Source organism: Ooceraea biroi, chromosome 4 (assembly GCF_003672135.1).
Source record: "Ooceraea biroi isolate clonal line C1 chromosome 4, Obir_v5.4, whole genome shotgun sequence".
NCBI lineage: Eukaryota > Metazoa > Arthropoda > Insecta > Hymenoptera > Formicidae > Ooceraea > Ooceraea biroi.
Window position 1 is genome coordinate 1,056,165 of NC_039509.1, and position 22,911 is coordinate 1,079,075.

A 22,911-nucleotide genomic window follows, 5' to 3' on the forward strand; every position below is an offset into this window, starting at 1 on the left:
CGAAAGATATAAATGAAATATAAATTTATATTATATACACATTTATAAAGATGAACACGAATTTTATTGAAATATTTAATTTCAAGATTATAAAAATTTATTGCGACGCTTTTATATCCCAATGCAATATTTTGAAAGGCTTATAGTTTTGTCTCGCCATTTTGTTAAATCTTGTATTCTCATATCTCTACAATGTGATGTTGCAATATGGCACTGCGAAACTATTACAGTGTAACTTTAAGATTATACGCTATATCATAAATATTTATCTTAAAGATATTATCTTAAAGATGTTGAACATGGTAAAGCAAATATATCCTTCCGTTTTTGTCATCTATTGCTGGCAACGAGCGATTCTCGAGTCTTTGAATATCTGATTTCGACTACTTAGCTCGGATAAAATGACGGAATAAATAGCAAACATAGATGAAGGGTGCAGGATGAAACCGGTCTCTATTAACAACGGCATGCAATGACCAGCTTCGCTTTTTTTTGAACTTTTTTATGGTACAATTTTGTACATAAAAATATAAAACAAAAAGCATGAACTTTTAATGATCCGCTACAGCATTTGATGTATCGCGTGTTAGATGTCAACAGTTACTTCGCGACAGTTGTTGGAATCGTCGTGAATTATGCAAATTTGTTGTACATGTTATTATTAATGTAACACGTTGTAACTTGCTACATATAGTTGTTACATAACAGAAGAGGAGCAGGAAGTGGACATGTTTGATAAACGAGATGTTCCAACTTTTGTGTACAGTATATATTTTATATTTCTCGTCAATCTTTCACGTACAGGGACATACTGTGATATTTATATAATATTTTATATGCATCTTTTAGGAACGGAAATAGTACGTACATGTCTATTACAACAAGTAAGCATGTTGTGTTTCCCCCAACATGAGAACCATATACATTATTGCAGGCACAGGTTAAGACGTTTTGATTCTTCTTCTTTAAGATTGACACACGTTTGTACTAAAGTATTTTTGTAATGAAACAAATAATAAAACGAAATCATTATAAAAAATAAAAAACTCTGCGATATAAAAAGAAGGATGCAATTTAATTTTCGATGGAGAAGAATCGCGAAAGTAGCTCCAACGCGTCAAATAAATCATACAACTCTTTAGCGTCGCGACAAAAGTGAATTGTAATTCGTAAATTTGCTAATGTGATTATCTCAATATCGCATGTGACAGTTAATCGAAACCGTCATGTAGGGACAATGCACGGGACACTTTATTATATAATTACGGACATAGATCCGCGCGCTGATTGATCGTTCCTCTGAAATTAAACGTATCGCTTAAACCCGTGCCTGAATATTCGCAATTGACAGCAATGTTTCATTACATGCATATTTCTCTCTAGTTTATAGCCGCGTTTGTTCAGTGACTCAGTGGCGGACGAGAGTTCAACGATTATCAGTACATCCACTTTCTAACAAGTACGGAAAATACACCTCGTCGTGATTCGTCATTATTTACACATTTGGTAGACTGAATACATACACTGCTTCGATATATATCGTGTTTGTCTCTTTACGGGCAGTGATCGATAATCAAAGCGAATCTAAAGAATACAATTTATCTAGTGTAGCGATGTGTTAACTGCGCGAAATGCCCATTGTCGATTGTAGAAATCATCAGCGGAACACGCAAATCATATTCACACATATCATTTTCTGGAAATAATAATTCGGTTGCCCCTATATAACACGATGCACATCCATTATTTATTACAACAATCATTAATTCCCGCGGAACACCTATCGTTAATTTAATACAACGTTTGACGAATGCACTTCTGGCTGTATAATTTACGATGATACAAACAATGACATCGGTTATACGGCGACATTTTCGCCGCAAATCCGTAACATAATGCGACAGCAATTAACGCTGAAATATCAATATGGTGAAATTAATCACCAGTTGATCGCGTGACCATATAAAATTCAATTTTCGTTCCAACGAGTACTAACAAATGCACACAGGTTTTGTGATACAGCGCAGAATGTAACAACAATCCCGCGCATCATCGCAATGTTGTTGAATGGTCATTAATCGAGTAGCGCGCGTTTATCGATCTCCTTCGTGCATAGCTTCCCTTTTTTTTTGTTGCCGGAACATCATACACATCGCATACAGTCCTCTCTCTCTCTCTCTCTCTCTCTCTCTTTCCGTAGCAATTAAATCCCTCTCTTCGGGAATACAAAAACGCCGTGATTTTTGCCGAAACGAATACGAATTCTGCCGGTACGGGCGAAATAAACTTGCAAAAAAAGGGCTTTTATTCCTCGAAGCACAACCATACAGGAAGAATCAAAGTGGGTCTTTACCGTGAAACATAAAGCGAAGGCCGTGGTTGTTCGGGAAAAGAATACCAGGACTGCACGAAGAGGTGCGCGCGTTTGGCGCGGGCACCGTTTGTTTTCGCTTCTCAAAATATCTTTCGCAGGCCGGAGGGAAATCTCGCTATTTCTCTTCCTCTCTTTCCCCTGCCGCGAAATGCCAATCAGTTTCGGCGAATTGTACGACCGAGTGTCGTTCATAATCCGTCCGGGATCGTCAAACGTGGAAACGGGATAGGCGGAAACGAGAAAGGGATGCTTTCCCTCGCACGGATTTACGATCGGCTACCCTTCGTCCCTTCCCTCCCCCTGGTGAATGTAACTGCACGCGAGGAAAAGCACTTGAATCGCCTCTCACCTCTCGCTCTCGTCGTATCGAAACAGCGTAACCGCTTTTATAATTCGCAAAGGCGTTTATTTACACGCTACGTGGCGTAATTAGCTCGCCGACGATGACGGATCGATATGCGCCGTAAAGATGAGTACTCAATCTGAACGTTCAGCACGTGTTTGCTGTGACATTATTGCGGGGGAAGATTCCGCAGTCGAAGACATTAATCAACGCTATCGGCAGATCGATCGGAAACACTTCGTCGAATGCTCTCGGATGTTTATAAACGCAAAGCCGGCTAATTTTCGGACTGGCGAACGTTGCAAATGCCGTCAAAGGGACAAATGGATTATATCAGCAATGAAGGAAAGCGTTGCAATGCAGTTTCAATTCTGTCGGCTCTATATTCTGTCGCAATCGAGCGCAGGTGCAATAAAAATATTCAGTACACGGTGAATAAAACTGCATGTACAAGCCGTCGTTTTACGCGGTTGCACGTTATTCGGTCGGAATCACGCCGCGACAGAAAATAAAATCAAAATAGAGAGCAGATAATATGCAAACTTCTCTCGTTCGGTTATAATTACATTCACATTGTTTCGATACGAATACATGGATGAGCGGTGAACGAAATAGAATTTTGTCTAGCGGGTTACGAGGACCGCGGCTCTCTCTTTCTTTAGCAAGTCACGCGATTACACAAAATAATCTGTCTGTAAGGACGAAAATATATGTATATATGTATATGCGCGTATTCGATTTCGCGGAGTGGCGGAGTTAGAAAGAAGTCTTCCCGAATATAAAGTTTCCAGGTACGTTCGGGTCGTCGGAGCAGAAGTATTGCTTCCACAGGTCGGCGAATTTCTCGCGAGTCACTTCCGTGCCCTGCGGAGAAGTAAACAGTTTCCGTGAGACTCGATGCACTCCGTTACACCACTCGTACGACGTGGTTTACCCTGCTCTTCCTTCCTTTATTATCTCCTTCCGCTTGATTGATACTCACCACCCCCAATTTCTTAAACGCCTCGCGTGCCTCTGCCTCCGCGACGCCGTGACTGCTGCACACCTTGCTGAACTCGGTCTCGTCGATCGATCCGTCACCTGACGACGCAGAACAAGACAAATTTAAGACCGTATTTTACGATATATGTATATATAGTCGAGGAGCTTATGCGAAAACAAATTGCGAAAAATTTTTATGTACAGAGATGAATATTATGTGCATTATTAGAAATTAGTGTGAAGAAAAAAGGGAAAATTAATAAGCGAGCAGGTGTCGTAGGGACCGGGCTTATTTATAATTCTGCATCTAAAAAGGTATTGTGTGATATATATAATTTATGTTAGGACTGAAAAGAAGCACAAATTATACTGTATATCATGGGGCAGCTCTTTTCCTGTTGCTACACTATTCATTGGAAGGGCAGAGCGAAAAAGGGTTTATGGTGGTTTAGAGTAAGCCGCTTTGAATTTACTGTAATTCGCGAAACTTCGTGAGAGGGGACCGGAACTAATGATACATGCTTTCCCCAGAGACACTCAGCATAAGTAATTACGATTATATTAGTATTTCTGGAATTCCCGCGCAAATGCGTAATAAATCAGAGCCGCGCGCATAACTGGCGCGCCAAACGCAAACGTATTCGTCTGCCGAGAAATAAGCACGCGAATACTCACCGGAAGAATCCTCGAGATCGAACATGAAGTTCATGTATGTTTGTTGCCATTCGAGTGCGTGCGCCGGATCTTTCGCGTACTCCTCCCACATCGAGTACCACTCGTCTCGACTGATCTGAAAGATCAGCGACTGTTAATATCGCGTACACGTATTCGTCTCTGATCGGCGAGCCGTGCCTGCGTTTCCAGCGTGGCTTTTTGGATATTAATCGCGTGATGCGAAATATCGCGGGATGTTCCTTTTGGATCGCGGAGCAAAACGCAAATATACAGACATTCGAGAAGCTATCTTAAAATTGCCGCAAACGCAAAAACATTTTAAAAATCGATAAACGCCGACTGTGAAAGTGGAACAGAAATATATCGACAATTTAGGAAGCTATTTTAGAGAGTGTATTATAAAATAAAGAAGGGCGCGTTTTAAAGCGTGATAAATCACAACCTGGCTTTATTGTTAAACTAAAGGACAATAATTCATACCTGTCCATCCTGATCAGCATCGGCCCGTTGTCTCAATCCTTCCCAAACTTTATTCAAAGTGTCTCTAATGTGCTGCGACGTTGGGTCTTCCAGTTTCCAATGCCTGGAGTTGCAGATTCGCTAAAATACGAAATAATCGGGAGTCAGCTAAATTCCCTGAATACTTCTGATTGATGAACGCGATCGACACGAGCGAAAAAGAAGTAATCGATCATGCATCCGAGTCTCTTTTACATATCGCAAGTCAGATCTTTTTTTGCGATAAAAACCCTGTAGTAGTAGAAAGAAGACGATTCGGTTGATCTACTGCGGCGTACTTACTTGCACGGCGAGATCGAAATCCTTTATGTCGATGGTGCCGCTCTGATTGACATCTGGGGGAAAAAAATAAGCAGCAAGGTGTCGCCGTTATTATCTCATATTAATGCGTGCTCTCAGCTAGATTTATGTTGCGATTAAAAGCTCGATATTGTCCAGCGCGCGCGGTATTTCGTGTTCAACGAACTTTCTTGCGCGGTTATTTGTTATTTCTCACATAAAACGCGGTTATTCCAACTGTCGTCGACATGCCCCGAGATGCATCGTGCATTTCTCGCTTAAAGGACAAGATGAACGATCATGCCACTCGATTTTGGCCATACTTGGCCAAGATTGGATACCGTTAGTTTTCTGAAGATGACCCACTTGCACCGCGAGTAGTTTATTCGTTTTCGCGCGGCTCTTCTGCTCGCGGACCTGTCGTTTATTAATTCCGTTTCGTAAAGAAGGAAGCTACCCCTTTCCCCCCGTCCCGCCTTTCGCGACTCCTTCCTGCGGCTAGAATCCCGTTAAGCGCCGATTACGATTCAACGAGGTAGAATTTGTCTGCGGACGGTTGACAAGCCCGAGGTCATGGCGGAATAATTAATACCGATGTATCCGGCCGTGCAGCCGGTGTATCTTTAACAGTGCAACTTGTTGCAAAAACTCTGAACTCACGACACAGATTAAAAATCGATTGGTCGTATCCTCGTACAGTATAGCTACCTGCCGTGGCGACACAGATAATGGATAACGTGTTCACTTTTTCATGCAAAATAAACACCTCGGAGTATCACTAGTCAAATGCTGCTATCAAACCCGAAGAGGCCGTAAGATAACGTCGCGATAAAAATTAATAACAGGATTTAGGAATGATGGAATTTGTAACCTCCCATGACTCGAGAAATGAAATTTGGAGAACAGAACGAGCCGAGAATACATCGCGGTACCGGCTGCGTTCACACCTAGGTCACGGTGAAATAATGTGTCAGACCGGCAGAAGCGTCCGCGTGGGATATGTTTAGCGGCCAATCGGCCTCAAAGAGGAGAAGAAAACGAGGGGTTAATGAGGGCCGTCAGGCGTGTGCACGCCTGCGACCTCCATAGTCCGCGCGGTATAGCGCGCTATCTCGCTCGTGCATGCTCATATTCGCGCGTTCGTACACACATGTACGTACGTAGATGTACGCTCGCTGAGTGCCACCTCTACGCGCGGTTCACACCGCTTTGTACGCGATGCACATGCATTTTTACATTAAAAAAAAATGAAGTGTCGCCGCAAAAACGCGAGCACGCGCGCAGACTGAAACGGCTTCTACGTGGCGGGATCGTTTCATCCATTAGACACCGCAAGCGGAATGCGATGGAGCCCGCGTGTCTGCCGAAAGAAACGTCCGGGACCCGCGGGAAAAAGACACGGAAAATAGTAGATACATTTCTCGAAATATCGTTGAAAATTGCAAGATCGAGATTAACGAAGACCCGACGAGATGCCAGACACAAATTTTTAACGTGCCCGCAAAATCCAACGATCGCGAAAGTTCTGACGGAGTCTCAACTTTTCCAGATCTAATTTCACACGCGGCCTCATTTCCAATTCAAAGCGAAGTGCGAGCCCAGAAACGCCACGTCCTCCTCTCCCTCCGGTGGCCAGGCAATTATTTTCTGCAGCTTTATCGCGAAATAAATGGAGATTCTACTGTTAACGCGAGACGTGATGCTGTCTTATTACATCTGATACGGTGCGATATGATGAGCGGTCGGGTCCCCTAGAAGAAGAAAAAATCGCATTTAAGGGTCTGCGAGAGCCTTTGAAACGATCCTGTCCACGAAACGTATCACGCGGGCACGCACGGAGAATTAGAACACGCGCACACGTCATAACGCGGCGGAGGAACCCCTGGAATGCTTAGAACCAGCCCCGACGGCGTCTATTGTTTATCTTCCCCGCAGTTCCCAGCGTACCATAAATACACGTATACACACCCCGCCGCACTCTTGGCCAAATGGCCGAACGCATAGGTACCACATGGAGACCGTATAAAACGCTCGCGAGCGCAAGCCTCCGATTCTCGTTTTCATCCCCTCGAAAAGAGCCGCGTGAGAGGCCACGAGGGCGACCCTTCGGGCGGACTCCGTATTTCATTCGTGTCGAAACGATACGGCTTGCACAGCTTTCCTTGGACCAGAGAGAGAGGCGGAGAAGCCAGAGGAAGTCGAGTGAAATAGGGCCGTTAGGAGAGAATCAAGAGAATCCCGACACAAGGACGCCGAGGGGCGGCGGAGGATATTCGCCATCAGGAAAGGGAGCGACACCTCGTTCGTTACGTTAGCGCTCGATGAGGATTTGTTTCGTCGAGATGTACGGAACGACGGAAGAGATTTTCGTCCAAACGAGCGCTGCGGGGATGGTAAATGTTATCTTGAAATGTCGGGGAAAACTGTTCGCTCGTTGTGTTGTCGTCGTTCTCCACGTCCGGACAGTAACACGGGCTAAACTGTACGCCAAAGAGAAATTGCAGCGCTCAAGTGCCCGCAAGAGTTGGAAGACTGACTGACGAAACTTGCTTGACGCGATAATTCTATCTGAGGTGCTTTCAATTACTTTTCTTTCTCTCTCTTGATCATTGCTCGAACAGCGACTGCTCAGCGCCAACCAGTTAATCACATCACTCGCGTAATTAATACAAATGATTTACTTGCCTTTGGGCGCGAAATGTATAATATTATTCTTCTGTGAAAAGAGGAACGATGAAAACGAGAGATAAATTACACCGTCGCAATATGGTTTTCCCTATCATGGACGAAGCGAACGAAACAATTTAGATCGCGGAAACTTTTGTGTGCTTGATCATTATGTGAAGTATAAACAATCGCAAGAAAGGGGTGACTGAGATCTCGTCAGAGTGAATGGCGTAAAGTCGGGTTGAAGGAGCTAAAAATATCGCTCATATTACGGTTGAGACAGCTTCGTTGCCATTATTTGCCTTCATTTAATATCCAGCTTTCCGAGCGATCGATGGCTTCGTATTTTCCATTATAAATATTGCATTATAAATATTGAGAATTTTATTTATCTTTAGCAATATTAATACGATACCGGTGGGAATGATGGCATTTTTATTTTCGCCGCCGTTCTTAATAACAGGATATTAATACAAGTTAATAATTGTCTGTCAAAATTAATTTAAGCTAGCACGATGACGTACTTACCAAAGAAAGCGTTGAAGACGAAGAGTAATTTTTTCTTGCGAAATTCCGATAGCGGCATCTTTGGACCCTGCGAAATTAAGAAAGAAGGGTACGTTAGATGTATGCGCGGTGTTAATATTCGTTCGCGATCGAGTGACGATCAGGGTCGATTGTCTCGAGCGACCGACCCCTCTTTTATCTCGAGAGTAAAAAGTAATCATGTCTCGCTTCTGTGTGTGTGTGTGCACATCAAGTTACTTTGTACGTGCAATTCGGTCTGATATCCGCGAGGTCATTGTGAAAACATGAAGACGGTTTATAATGTGATTTATAATTTTTTTAACGAAAATGTTGATCTTCGTTGCTTGTCTTGCAGAGATTCGATCAATAATGTTTATTAAATAAATGCGTTCTCTTGTGAGTATAGTGGTGGGTACATTTTTCATTTATCTATTATACAATATATTTATTAATTTCGAGATATTTTCAAATACGAGAATATGATTGAATTTAAAGTACTACGGTAAGACATTCATCCCGACGTTATTGTCGCCGATATAATCTCACAATTAACGTAATGATTGGAATAAAATCAAACGGAATCGTTTACAATGGCGGCGAGTCGTAGAGAAACGCATGGTAATCTCAGCTATAATTAATTACACGAGTCAACTGGTTCGATAAAAAAACAGCAACGTTTACGACTGAGATTGCGAGGAACGATTAATAGGTTTTAGAGAGCTTTCCTGCACTCTCTTCCGTCTGGCACGACTGCGGTGTTTCCCAGCGCGGCATCAGCCTTTATATAATAATCTCTCGAGTTCAAAAAAGACTTTTCTAAGTAAAGCGATAAAACCGTGCAATCCTAGCACCTACTGACGCACGTTTCGTCATAATTTTTCACGCCGCACACCGATGTACCGGTAACTCGAGTCATCCAACGATACCGTAAGTATACAGGGACGTAATCGTGGCGTATATCGTATTTCCTTCACGCAGTTCCTCCTTTTTTTTATTTTTGGATCGGTCTATATAAAAACAGTCGATAATTGTCGATTATATCGCGATAAACGACCCCGATTTTCTTTTAAAGGAGATGCGTCCCTCCGATAAGCGGCTTCGTAATTTAATGTGAAATCTAATAACGCGAGTAGCGCCGCTAATTCGGTTAACGCGCGACTTCTACGTAATGTCCTATGTATTAAAAATGCATAATATAAGATTATGTGCAATACAGCAAAGATTGCTTGAACTAAGTGAAATTGAGATTAATAATGAAGCAAACGCCGACGATAGATTTTAGAGCTCGGATGCATATTCCTCTTGTAAACCTATTCGACAATTTTCCGCGATAAACATGCAATCACGAATAAGTATAATATAACACGAATTCGCACTCATTCGACTAATTAACGAATGCTTATTTAATTCATTTACATTGAGCATTGGCAATGTTTTCTTGCCATTTGTTATGGTTGATGTCACATGAATTTTGCATTAGTGATCTAATTCGTGCACGATGTAATTAATTCCGAATAATTGGTAAAAATGATTGACTAGTGATTGCGAATTTTACAGGACATTTTATGCTTTGTTCTTATCCTTTTAATATTTCCGGGATTATATTGATTTTATTATATGAATCAATCACACAATATTGCAATTTGCTCAATACATCAATCGAAATAATTGATTTAACGTCGGCTTTTCAGCAGAGTCGTCTGTCGGATTTTATCTGGATTTTCACGTGGATAGCAAGAATGAACGTTCGCGGCACCGAAAGCAATTTTATGCAGCTTTCAGCGGACAAAATTTGTCTCCCGTTTTTAAGTATCTCCCTGAATAATTGAATCCTTAAAATCTCATTCACGCTCGCGGAACGCCTCCAGCAACGCGGGGACGCGTCGATACAAGAACTCGCGTAAAAACGATTTCAAACAGTTTTGGTGCAACGCTGCGGGTAGGTAATTAATGCAAATTAAATTCCTGTTACGTCGCATTAAAGACGATTATGAGAATCCCTCCGAACAAAAAATATAACGTTAAACTTTCATCATGAAAGGACCGATACAATTGACTCCGTCACACTGTGACACTGTGTAATATTCTTGAGTGACTGCGACTGAGACAATAACGTCTAATAATCGTCATCATTGTGGAATGATTAATTTCACATTTTTAAATCACCATTGCAATGTGCACCAAGGTCGATTTTGACGTCAATTCATACACCGAGACGCTAGCGTGTACATTTATCTTGCGATCGGGCTTCCTAGTTAATGACACTGACGTGGCAGAAGCGGCTACGGAGTATCGATGTGGTCCGCATTGTCCGCAGCTTAATAGTTAATTCTACTAGTTAATTAAATGAACAATTTGGCGCGCGAGTTCCATGTAACAATATGAGTCTGGACAGTCACGCGCCACGTGCGTGTGCGTGCGCAATGCTGTGTACGTTCATCGTTAGGTAATTAAAATTCGATATAGGAAATTCGCAGACTTTCGCGAACTTCCGATCTCATGGTGCAGTTTAATTAAAAGTAATGTGATTTGGTCGGCAGCTTTCGCGAAACTCTCCTGTTAATTTTTATTCTTGTTCCGTTACTCGTCTTCGATTACGATTTATGTATTTGCGATATATTAACATTTTCCGCAACACCCATTGTATCCACGCGATGATGTACCAGCGTACAAAGATCACAGTGTCATGATGCAGAAATCATTGTGCGCCATAAGCATATGCGTACAGGATAGGGACGAAATACTATCGCTATATCACTGTGGTTTCCTGTTATCTGTGCGAAGCACTACGCCAGACTATCTGGATAATATAACGTAACGTTACATTATCTAATCAGTTACATTAAAACTATATTGATCAATTGAATATATAGATAACGTTATTTGTCATATACATAGTTCATATAAAAAGCTCAACTGCAAAGATATGTTTTTTATGAAGAGAGATTCAATCAATTTAGAATCGGAGGAGTTATCTGATTTCTAGCTCTAATTTTTTCAATAGACTTTTACAAAGGAGTATCGTAACTGCATTATTGATGCGACGATTAAAGCTGAGTCCTTGACACGACGTGTCGTTTTACCGGAACGTTCCAACTTGAAGGACTATACACTAAAACGCAGGACTTTGGTAAGACCGCTTCAGTTATCGCCTGGTGAACTTTGAGGAGGAAAGTGTAAGGAAAGTCGGCGCCCTTATACGAGCTGCACTCCACGAAAACTTTGCCATGATGGTCATACCGATGTTTCCGCCATTTGTCGGGTGCACCTCACGAGATCGAGGAAAACTCCGTTTATCCTTTCGCGGAACGGAGAAACCGCGTGAATCGCTTCGTTAATCTGCAAAATACTGCGTAATGGAAATCGTATTCCCTGATGTCTGCTGGAAATAGATCGCTTCTGGAAAATTTATGCCAGATTTATTCCTTGGTACTTATTGAGCATAATATCTCAAATCTCTGCGTGAAAATCTATTTACGAATGTGTATCGTGCAAACTATCTCTACGATTAATATTTCGTCCAGCTTGCAGCAGATTACCCGCACGCGCGATGTTAGTTGCAAATCGCAATTTTCTCTATTTATGATTTTGCCGTTCCCTCTCTGTCTCCGCTCTTGCTCGTGCCTTTGTTTGAGCTCTATAACGAGGAATCGCGCTCCTTTTGAAACCTCTCGCGGAATGTTGACGTACTCACTCGGCACTTTCAACCTGATAATATTTCAACGGACCTCACGTCCACGCGGAAAAGCGGTTATGACTTTCCCGTTGTCGTCACATTTAAGTACGCGAGCAGCACGGACGGTACGTAAAACGCAGCATTTGCTGGCGAGAACTCGTCGCTTTTAAATAATTTTCCACGTCCGTTGCGTGCAATTTACAATTCATGAGCAAAGTCACCAAATTGTCTGATGTTTACCGTTAATATGCACACGACGACTGACGAAGAATTGTATTCGATTCCATAAGAAGAAAATGTAGGTAATAAAATGAATGAAATGAAATGATAACGAAAATTGACTACTCAAACCTTTTAATGGGATTATATAAATTGTCTTCTCTGGCAAGTGTTAATTTTTCAGGAATAATTATTCTTCCGCGTTATTCCGTACTTTTTCTTCTCCTCGACGCAAATTCTCACGAAACTTGTGCAACGAGTCAATCTACGTTCCTCAGATTGCTCTCATTTCGTTTACATCTCCTTCTAAGTGGAATCCATTAAAGTTACCGCCACGTCGTTCGTACATTAATAATACAGAATTTGTAAGATTCCGTCTTCCTTTGTCGCTATCACTGTACTTCACTTTCCTGAAAGCGTTAGATGTGCTTTGAGGTGCATGCTGGTCGCATTAATTTCGTCGTAAATAACGTCGTACCTCCAGCCGCCGTTCCTTCTTTCGTTGCGGGTCTTCCCAAGAGAAGCACGCAGATGTTCAATCTTTCTGCGATGTTATCATGCGGATTATACGTGGTAAATGCGCGCGAGATATGCGTACTCAGCGGGGAAAAATATTCACGAAAGCCCAACCTCGGTTTCACCGCGTGCGGATTTGTTTCGCAAATTTTGGGAAGGCAAATACGCGAGATGACCCAAAACGGTAACGGGATATAAAGCCGCTGACGAGTTTGTAAAATACTGCGCTTTTTCCGATACCGCAGGCTTGACGGAGACAATCGGTATAATGATACACGCAACACAGGCATTTTACGTGACGCCACTCAAGTCGTCAAGAATGGTAGCGCATCATGACACAAAATAAATTCAAATTCACATGTGGTAATCGTTCAATTAATATTTAACGTACAGAGCTCACACGCATCCTGAATTCTTCGAAAAGTATGATATTAATGACGCGAGGCAGGCTAAAGATATCTACGTGACACAGTGACGAGTGACGAGCAGTTCCAGCATTGAATCGGAGAGTCCGTCAGCAACGCGAGTGGCCTACTTGTACCGCGGGCGGCTTTTAATGTTTAATTAAATCACACTGTCCGCATCCAGCCACGTATATCATTCTTGTCATTCTCAGATCACGATAACAGACGCGCTAACTAGAGCTGTTTGTTTAATCCTAAGTGCCGCGCTAAAGTGTGTGCTGGATTATCAGGACAAAAATCTGCGCGATGTTCGAAAGATTTCTCTTTCTCTCTCCCTCTCTCTTTTTTCGCAATATTCACTCTCCGTTTGGCAATAATAATTTTCCAGTGCGTCGACAAACGATTTAATCAGATTAAATTCCACGTGGTCTTGCAATATTTAATTTACCGGAGAAGAGGAGCTCATAAAGCTCGCGTCAGCTTTCGTAAATGTTAGTGCGCAGCCAATAATAAGTAATGAAAATTCAATAATTGTCGTTCGAACGGGAGCGGTACCACCGTGACTAAATTTGGACGGTTGCGCGTGAACCCCCCCTCCGGTCTGACACGCATCGATGGCATTACGTGCAACGTGCAATGAAATCGAAATGACCCGTCAATTATTCGCTTGTGCTGGCTCTATCTCGATATAACGAGCGGACAGAAGAGCGAGAAATGTCCTGTCAGGCGAATCGCGCGAATAGCGATCACGTTCACTTCATATTTTAATCGGGGTGCTAATGGCTCGTATGTGTGCCACACATGGCGATTAATGAGAAAACTTTACGAGAAAATTTGGTCAAGAGCGCGGTGGACTGTAACATTTTTATAGGCCTGTTAGGCAGGAATGAAAAGAAAAAAGGATAGAATAAAACGCCAAACGCGAAATCCGTTAAGTACGCTCGTTGTGCTGGAAATCGGTGGCAATTACGAGCATGATGGAAATTTATTGCGTTGTCAGAAAGGGCTTTCAAAAATCGATTTGAATCGTGCAACTCCGCGCACTCTTCGCAACGGTATCTAATTAAGCAAAGAGAAACGAGCGTGTAAATTAAACGTCGTGCCCGCTGACAACGATAAAAGTGACAAAAGTCCTCTTTTACATTACTCAAACGCTCGGCGCGAGTTTAAAAAGAAACAACCATCTCTCAGTGAGAGAACCAACGTCGACGTCACGTGCTACAGCTTGTGTCAGTTTGCGAGTATGTGGACGTATCGCAACTAAAACAATTTGCAAATAGGAAATACAATCCTGATTAAACATCAAGCAACAAAAGAGAATCACAGTGAAACTTTTTCACCACGTTCCGAACTCGCCGTAATTTTAGAATGAAACACATCACGCAAAATATGAATCGATACCGTGCATTTTGTTACTGAACATTGTTTTCTTTTTTTTTATTAAATTAACGTTGAAATTTTTATCAATTTTGTGTATGCGAAACGGAGACGTAACACTTTGGTATATAGACGAGCGAGGATAGATGCAGCCTGACGCCACGTCACATAATTTCTGAAACATCATTTTCATGTCACAAAGAAAAATGCCTGTTCTCCAGGGATAAGTTAAGTCCCTGAGACTCTCATAAGGGTAATATTTCGGGGCGGATCTTCCCTCGAGGTTTCGACATGTCGTATCCTGCGCGTGATACGAGAGCAAGTCTCTGGAAGGAGCGTTATCGTACGATGCAGGCGTATTAACTTTTTGGATGAGCGTGACCGCTTTTTCCAAAGCGGTGTCTCGCAGTAATGTAAAACTTAAGTAAAGTGAAGGTACATGTCAGAAAGAGGCAAGTTTAGGTGGAGGGACGTGCACGATAACGATGAAGACAGTTGCACTCATGACAGCAACACGATGGGTGGATGTTCTTGCAACGTTTGCTATTATGACTTTCGGCCACCGGGAGCAACAATGTCAACTGCGCTGAGCTTAAAGTTCCAAGAGAGCGCGCGCGTGCAATAACACACGCGGGAGACGTCATGCAAATAAAAATATGTAAAATCCGTCGATCAAATAGTTTTGGAGGATAGAATGTTTTCTCGTTTATGGAATATAGGAAAGAACACACACGCATGTTGCAAGGAATCAAACGAAAAAAAGCAAATGATAGGAAAACTACTATCGCAAAGCTTTATAACTTTTCATGCGGTTAAAAACAAATTGAGCTGAAATTGCCTGACGCTCACATGCCAATTGCAAATTTTTATATATCCTTTTTACTATCGAAGTCTGACACTTGTGTTTACATTGATTCGCCGTTAAAAAAAAAAGCAAAATAGCTCGTGAGTTTATAAAAATGAGTGAATTTATAAAAGTGTATAAAAATATAAATGTGCCTGAAGGGAAACACAACCGACAGTTGTTAATCGCAATAACAATGACCCTATCAAGATTAGAAACGTCGCCACAAGTTCTAATTACGATCGTAAGAGGAAAAGCCATTTGCTGAAACGTCCACGTTTCTCATTTCGCGGAAAAATATTAGATCCCATTGACGACATTATGGTCTCGTTGTGATGCCAATTGGTCTTAAATGGTACAGTTGTAACGTACTGAACAGTGACAAATCATCCTCGTGTCGCACAAACGAAGCCGGAAGTTTCGTTTGAATTCGGTCGCATTTATTCGGCTCCCGGCCGAGACTTCGCTAACACTTGAATAAGATACACGTGCACCACCCGCTACATCTATATAAGTAGCTCACTAAATTACACACCATTGATCGTTCTCGTTATCCGTCTTGATGATTCCTCATCACGTTACAGTCTTATGATGTGCAAAACAGAGCGAGTACATAATTTTTCTGTGTCTACTGTCTTCTATTTTCTTGATATTTCGATCTATTAATTGGTAATTTTTGTATTTGCCTGAAGAACTCTCAATAATTGCTGATCCAGTCAAATTCGATACTAATTTTACAATTCTATTGGGCCGTAACGTATATTCATCCCGTTTTTCAATGTTTTTAATAATATGCATCGTAACATATATTCATTATTAAAAACACTGAACAAATAGGACGAATATATGTTATAACCCAATAGTTTTAACTTCTCGAGTAGCATTACATTTTCAATATTTCTCTCTCACCAACTAACATGCCTCACCCAACATAAAGATGGAATTAAAAGATCGAAAGGTGAGTGCAGTATGAGTGCATGCATAAGACTGCAGAACGGAATTCATCAGCTTTAACGTGCTTAGACGTAAAAAGTTTTACACGAAAGATCGGAAATTGATGCCGCTCGCAAAATGTGATTCTCCGCGGATAAAGCCGCAAGTCGTTTCAGTCACAACTGCTCATATTGCAAACACAAACCACTACCTCAAATATAACCGTAACCGATTCACATTACGAATGTCACATCGAATTAATTAACCCACTTTGATACAATCCGCTCGTGCGCGTACACGGAGCGGAAGAAGCCAAAAGAAGATTGAAGAGTGCATATTTGATCTGATCATCATTCTATCCGATCATCGCTCGTGGAGCTCCTCGGGCTCATACTTTGTCTCGTTATGACTGTACTTGCAGCAGTGAAATTACGGCAACGTAAAATATACATGTGTGGTACGTCCTTGTAGCGGAATAAGTATGTCCTGCGCGGCGAATATCGCCGTAGGATCGCGGGGAAGATTTTAAAATGGGGATTTCGCCCGTTCCCTGCGGTACAGAAGAAATTAACTCCCCGTTAAGCTGGATGGTGGGGTGAGATATCGCGCGCGAAGTCGAGTGCCAACTGCGTCTTATTTAATTATTTCACCCGATTGCTTCGCCTCGTTTAAGGAAACACTCGATACACTTCCAATCTACTGCCGGCAATCTAACTTCCAGGAAAGTTCGCGGAAACTGACGAGGTAAGACAATCAAATTCGTGCTTCGACACTCGATCGGAATAATCTCTTGCGAATCCGAATTCGTATGATTAATGTAATATTCGCAATAAGAAAAGTGATCAATCTATCATATTTGCGCGAAACGGGTGAATCGTTTTCTCGATGGGACAATTCGTACTTCGCTCCGATTCGCGTCCTGAATTGTAATATCTGATGTTTGTATAAATTTTCATTTAAATTGCAGTAGTTTTTTGTGAGCAATATATCATCGCGCAGATCGAGCCCGGTGCGCGTTTAAAACATGAGCTGCTTCATCGTGGTATTTTTTTTCACTCGACCTCGCTCGAATTTGCACGATACTCGCTCATTTTGGTGCTTACATTGATGATACGAGGAAACTTTTGAACCGTGCACGCTAGCTTAAACGCGCTTTTCAAAATGTGCGTTGGACAAAAGAGTCAATAAAAGTGCGCTTCGCGGTGAGCTGCTAATCCTCCATTTAATGTGTGCCGTCGTATACCTGATTAAACAAACTCGGCAGAATAAAGCGCATTCAACGATAGAGGGAGGGTAATATCCACGATCGCGTATAATCGACGCCTGCTCCGACCGATATTAAATTCTCGCGCAGTTTATTCAGTACGCTGAAAAATATTGAATCCTACGACTTTAATGCAAATAAAACGCGCGGTTTCGCGTTTGTGGCTCCGAGGTATCAGATATCGAATCGATGACTCTCATGATGCATACCTGCCGGTAAAACACGAGTACAAATGCGCCTCTGTACGTGAAGATTTTACGAAAATATCGCGTGTCTGTTCAAACAACGCTACGAATACATCGGCGGATATGCGTTGCTTTCCTTATGCGGTGCATTCGACGATCTACATTGATTATTTCATACCCCGTTATTTTCATTGACGCGTAACAATCAGGGGCAATTGCCACGCGCGGCGGAAAATTGGTACGTCGAGGTTCACGGCAAATTTGATCGCTGTATTAAGTCGATTAAACGTTTACCTGACTGTGTTATCTACCTATACGAGTCTCCCGGCGTGAAACTGTTTACCTTGCCCCGCTTATTAACCGAGTAATTACGGCGACCGTATTATGCCGGTCTTCACGTCGCTGGAATACAACACGTTCGCGCACCCGAATTCTGTCCTTTAGTAAACCATATCAACAAACCGGCCGCTATACCGGACCGGCCAAGCTGTTGTTTCTGACAGGGATTGAATTGAAGCTGCAGTTGCAACGATATTGAATTATTTTGCGAATTTGCATGGAACGATGTTCCTTCACATCTCAATTATAACAAACTAGGGCTCTGATTTTATTTTGTTTATCGAATATACGTGTAAACGTTAAACGTTTATCCGTTTACACTTATTTCCAGAAAAACGTTTACTTGTGGGTAAACGTTTAAACGTTTATTATACGATTATTATACGTTTATTATACGAATTAAGGATCGAAGCTTCGAAGATGTGAAGTAGTCTTCGAAGGTCAATAACTTGAAATTATGCGGTAATCGACTACATGCAACCAATTTCAGCTTGTGTTATCCTCGTGGTGTAACGTCGTCGTCGTCGTCGTCGACGTGGTGCAACGTCGTCGTCGTCGTCGTCGTCGACATGGTGTAACGTCAATGACAAGCCAATGACGAGCCAATGAAATTAAAAATAAGAGGTGGAGAAAAATGTTTACTTGTAGAAAAATGTTTATACGTAAGGCGCGATTATAAACAAATAAACGTTTAATATACGTGTAAACGTTTTCCGTTTATACGTATAATACCTTAAAACACGTATATTCGGGAAAACGTTTCTACTGAACGGATATGCTAATTATACGTGTAAACGTGTTTCCGTTTAAACGTATAATAGCGAGCCCTACAACAAACCTTTACCTGAGAACAACATATGATTATTTTGCAGCAGACAATATCCATCTTTTAAGAGCATGGAATTTCAGTCGAAATAATCCAATTTCTCAACGCATTCAGGCGGAGAGACGCACGAGTTTCCGCGAGATTGTGCGAGTGTTATCATAAATCCCATCCCGCTCGTAATTCTCGAGGTGGATGCGGCTCGAATTCCTCTTACGTATCGTCGACGCGAGCGCAGGTACGAGTCTAAGGTGGAGCGGGCGAGGTCGACTCGCGGGTTGTAGCATCAAGATCTGCCTACGGCGCGGAAAAGTCGCTCGAAATTAATTAGGCGCTTTTGTGCGGCAAAGCGTAGACGCATGTACACGCCAATACGTTTTTCGCGACGCGCGTGCGGAACTCCGTCTAGAATTTCCGATTAAAACTGTCGCGTGCCGCCCGCGGCCTGCTGATGCTCAGAGGATGCTGATGATCAGAGGTACACAGGCTTGGCACAGGAACGAACGTTGCCACGAATTGGACGACGCAGAGGCAGAGGACCCGGAGGCACCGGTTCTGCCACGCAGCAGCACGAGCCGGGTCCCTGCTCCCCCGATGATCGATCGAGGCATCGTCGCCGTCGGCGCGGCCTGCGCAACCATTAAATTAGCCGCCTTCAAAGTCCCAACCGCCCCCTGTCCTTTACACTCTCTTTGAAGCGTGTTCTTCGTTACGTGCCCGCGCGACACTGACATTTTGCCGCTCGACATCCCGTGCGGAGCCGTCGCCACCGCGCCTAGCGGTTTCAGCGGAGCCGAATCTCGCGAAGACGAATGCATGTGCATAACGACAGGCGCATGTCGTGGCTTCGTCTAATTGACCGGGGTCCGCTTGATCGTACGTCCGCCGTTATCCGCCGTTAATATCCGATTAGCATCTTCGATTAGCATCCGACGTGTCAAACTACGAAGAACGAAGTCAAGCGCACGCCTCGGATCGCATGATTCGAACGGACAGTCCGGATGCCCCGTGGCACGATTGCTCGATTAGAGTTAATCTAATATTAGACTTAGAGGCGGACTCGCGAGCGGCTTATTATCAATTCAGCGTTCGTGATCGTCCGACACAAGGCTTAAATAGATTGGATTAGACCCGTGTACGTGATATAACGACTACGAAGTTAATCCCATATTGCAGACGTTACTGCAACATCGGCTTTCCGTAGGATCATCGAGCTTATAATCGTCGACATAATGAAGCCAGATCGGTACAATGACGGAACTTGTTCCGCACTTGTTCAGTTATCTTTAATTTTTCCCGAATATTTTATGAAAATGATACGTTCTGCTCAGAGAACAGACAGCAGAGTAAGACGGGATATTTCGAATGGCGAAATGGAAAAATAATGATAAACTCTGTCAGACATGAAATTTAGCATGAAGTCATTACTAAAGTTATCATACTTTTCCCTCGTGGAAGCTCTGTAAGTTCTATCAGAAACGGGTTTTCTCTTCTACGACAAATTAAATATAAGCTTCCAACTGCAAAAAGGCTTTCCCATCGATATTGACATTTTCCTTCAACAGCCTCTTTTCACCAGCTGTAATATACCGCAAAAATAACAAACTTCCCTTTCAACCCACGTAATTGTATCGTATCGCATTCATGATCACGGCGTTACGTTCATTGAGCGACAGACACGGCGTATCTTGTAAATCTGTGCAGTCAGTCCAGTAATTATGGAGCGCTGACTGTAAGCGGATCTCTCCAAATTTAATCGAGCGCCAGTGTAGTCTAAGGCCCGATACACACTAGTGGTCCGCTCACGGTCCGCTCACGGTTCGATCAAATATTCTTCCATTGGTTATAATGGACGTATTCACATTACGGGTAACGCTCAAGTCCCGCTCCGCTCCATTATAACAATAGAAAAATTTGATCGGACCGTGAGCGGACCGCTAGTGTGTAGCGGGCCTAATGCGGCTAAAGTTTCATATCCCACGCATTTACGCGCGTCCGCTTCGGAAATTGTCGAATTCGCATAATTAGGACGCCGATTACCGTCGCGCTCCTATCGATCGATTAATTACGGTTCTTGGCTATTCTCCAGATGATAAACGAAACCTCGGTCCGTCCAAATACAATTCGCGCTCTCGAAAGACATACGAAGAGTAAACGAAGCGTAAAAAAAAGGTAAAATTTCTTATACGTGAAATTTCATGCACATGTACATTCATGGATGTGTTACAATTCGTTTCGAAGATGCTACGAAAATGCCGCGATGTCACTAGCAACATCGTGCGTTGCATAAAGACGTAAAAGTAATTACGCAAAGTTTACAGATAAAATTTAGCCGCGCAATCACGTGTTTCCCGACACACGATGGAGCCCTTTGATGCGTCTATGTGAGGCACAAGTAAGGGGAAAATTAGGCTCGTGATAGGCGATCGCATAATCCTACACGATCCTCATGATACCTCGATGCCTTGGAAATAGTGACAATCCATTAGGTTGCGGAGCACGAACAAATCGAACTTTACGAATACATTTTAATCGCCTTTCTTTTGACAAGATCGCGTCTTATGATAGAAGCAACCTTGTATTTGTCAACTAAACCGTTTCGCGAACTAAGCCGTTGCAACATGTACGGGAGTTTGCAAAGTACCGGTCGCTCGACAGCCTCTCCGAACTTAATGCTATTAAGTATCCTTTGCAATTCTCTTTGCAGTATTAATTAACGCGTATCGCCGGAAATTACACCCAACTGAGATGTCTGTCGCGAGATAGACGGCTAATGCGAACAAACCGCGCAGAGAATGATCTTCAAACTCGTTCAAACGTGTCTCCAGAGAAGCGTGCAGTTTTTCGCAAGCAATCTCGCAAAGGAGATGTCTTAAATAAATAACAGCGTCATATGGCGTGTATGTACGCCTGGACGAAGCGGTACGCGTTTAATGAATCAAACGTAAATTTATTAATCATCGATTGTGACTCTCGTCACGCAGCTGGCTGCATTCATTTGGGCCTCGCCTCGCATCGAGTCACATCTGGCCATTGATTTCCCACGTACTCGAATTCAATCTTACTTGCATTTACCACGTTGACGTCCCGCATGCATGCGGCAGATAAAGTGACGCAACGGAACACACGCTGCCAATCGATAAATTTATCTTATCGGCCTGGACAATGTGTGAACGAAGTGTGAATAGATCCTAAAAGCTAATCGAATCTTTTTATTATAAATTGTAGATAAAATACGCAAGAGGCAAAGTGAGAGAGACGGAGAGAGTAAGAATAAGGAAATAAATGACAATGCGCGACTGCATTCCAATTCTCGTTGCTAGCAACGTTTTTCTTAGGGATCTTAATTAAAATCTTAAATTCAGAAATCTTTATTAAACATTAAAGCGCGCTCCTTTTTGTAGCGGCGTCTGAGGCAGAAATCGTCGCCGCGTCGTCACGAAATACTCAACGAGTGAATTACGTAGATGATTAAAACAATAACTCGTCGCGCGTGTGTACGAGCATACTCTTGTGTGATTACGTCCGTCGTACGAGACGTAAAAGATAATCTCATTCTTGAAAAACCGCGTATATAGTAAATTGCGCATTTGCGGACCTTTATTTCAACGTACGATTGCGGTAATAAAATTTTTCTCTTCAGCCGATCCTCTCGTTCTTGAATGCAAATGAGAATTCTGTAATTACGACGTTTGTAACAAGTTCTGATTAAATTTGCGCGCTTTTTTAGAACAGATAGAGCGATGTGTTATTTGACAATCGCAGTTTGCTGGCACGAGATAAAGAGCGACGCTATTAGGATGTCGTCAAATGGTTTTTTCCCTCAAGTTACAAAATAACTCACATCGTGGAAAAAAAGGCACTTCCTGCGCTTTCCGCACAGCAGAGTAACGCTCGGCTTGACGCTACGTAATTATAGATATAAAGAAAGGTTGAAAGTTGAGAGTTGCTGCTGAAAGCTGAAA

The 22,911-nt window shown here is 42.6% G+C and overlaps 1 protein-coding gene across 2 annotated transcripts in view; it reads right to left on the reverse strand.

The window, feature by feature from the left end:
- Window positions 1–754: 754 nt before the first annotated feature.
- LOC105283627 (calexcitin-2) overlaps window positions 755–22,911 on the reverse strand; it is a 31,132-nt gene continuing 8,975 nt past the window's right edge. For both annotated transcript variants that reach the window (XM_011346539.3, XM_011346540.3), the window contains 6 exons: window positions 8,367–8,433; window positions 5,175–5,227; window positions 4,854–4,973; window positions 4,374–4,488; window positions 3,700–3,797; window positions 755–3,581 (listed from right to left, as the gene is read on the reverse strand). In XM_011346539.3, coding sequence (XP_011344841.1) covers window positions 3,474–3,581; window positions 3,700–3,797; window positions 4,374–4,488; window positions 4,854–4,973; window positions 5,175–5,227; window positions 8,367–8,424 — 552 coding nt within the window. In that variant the 5' untranslated portion in view covers window positions 8,425–8,433 and the 3' untranslated portion in view covers window positions 755–3,473. The remainder of the gene's footprint in view (window positions 3,582–3,699; window positions 3,798–4,373; window positions 4,489–4,853; window positions 4,974–5,174; window positions 5,228–8,366; window positions 8,434–22,911) is intronic.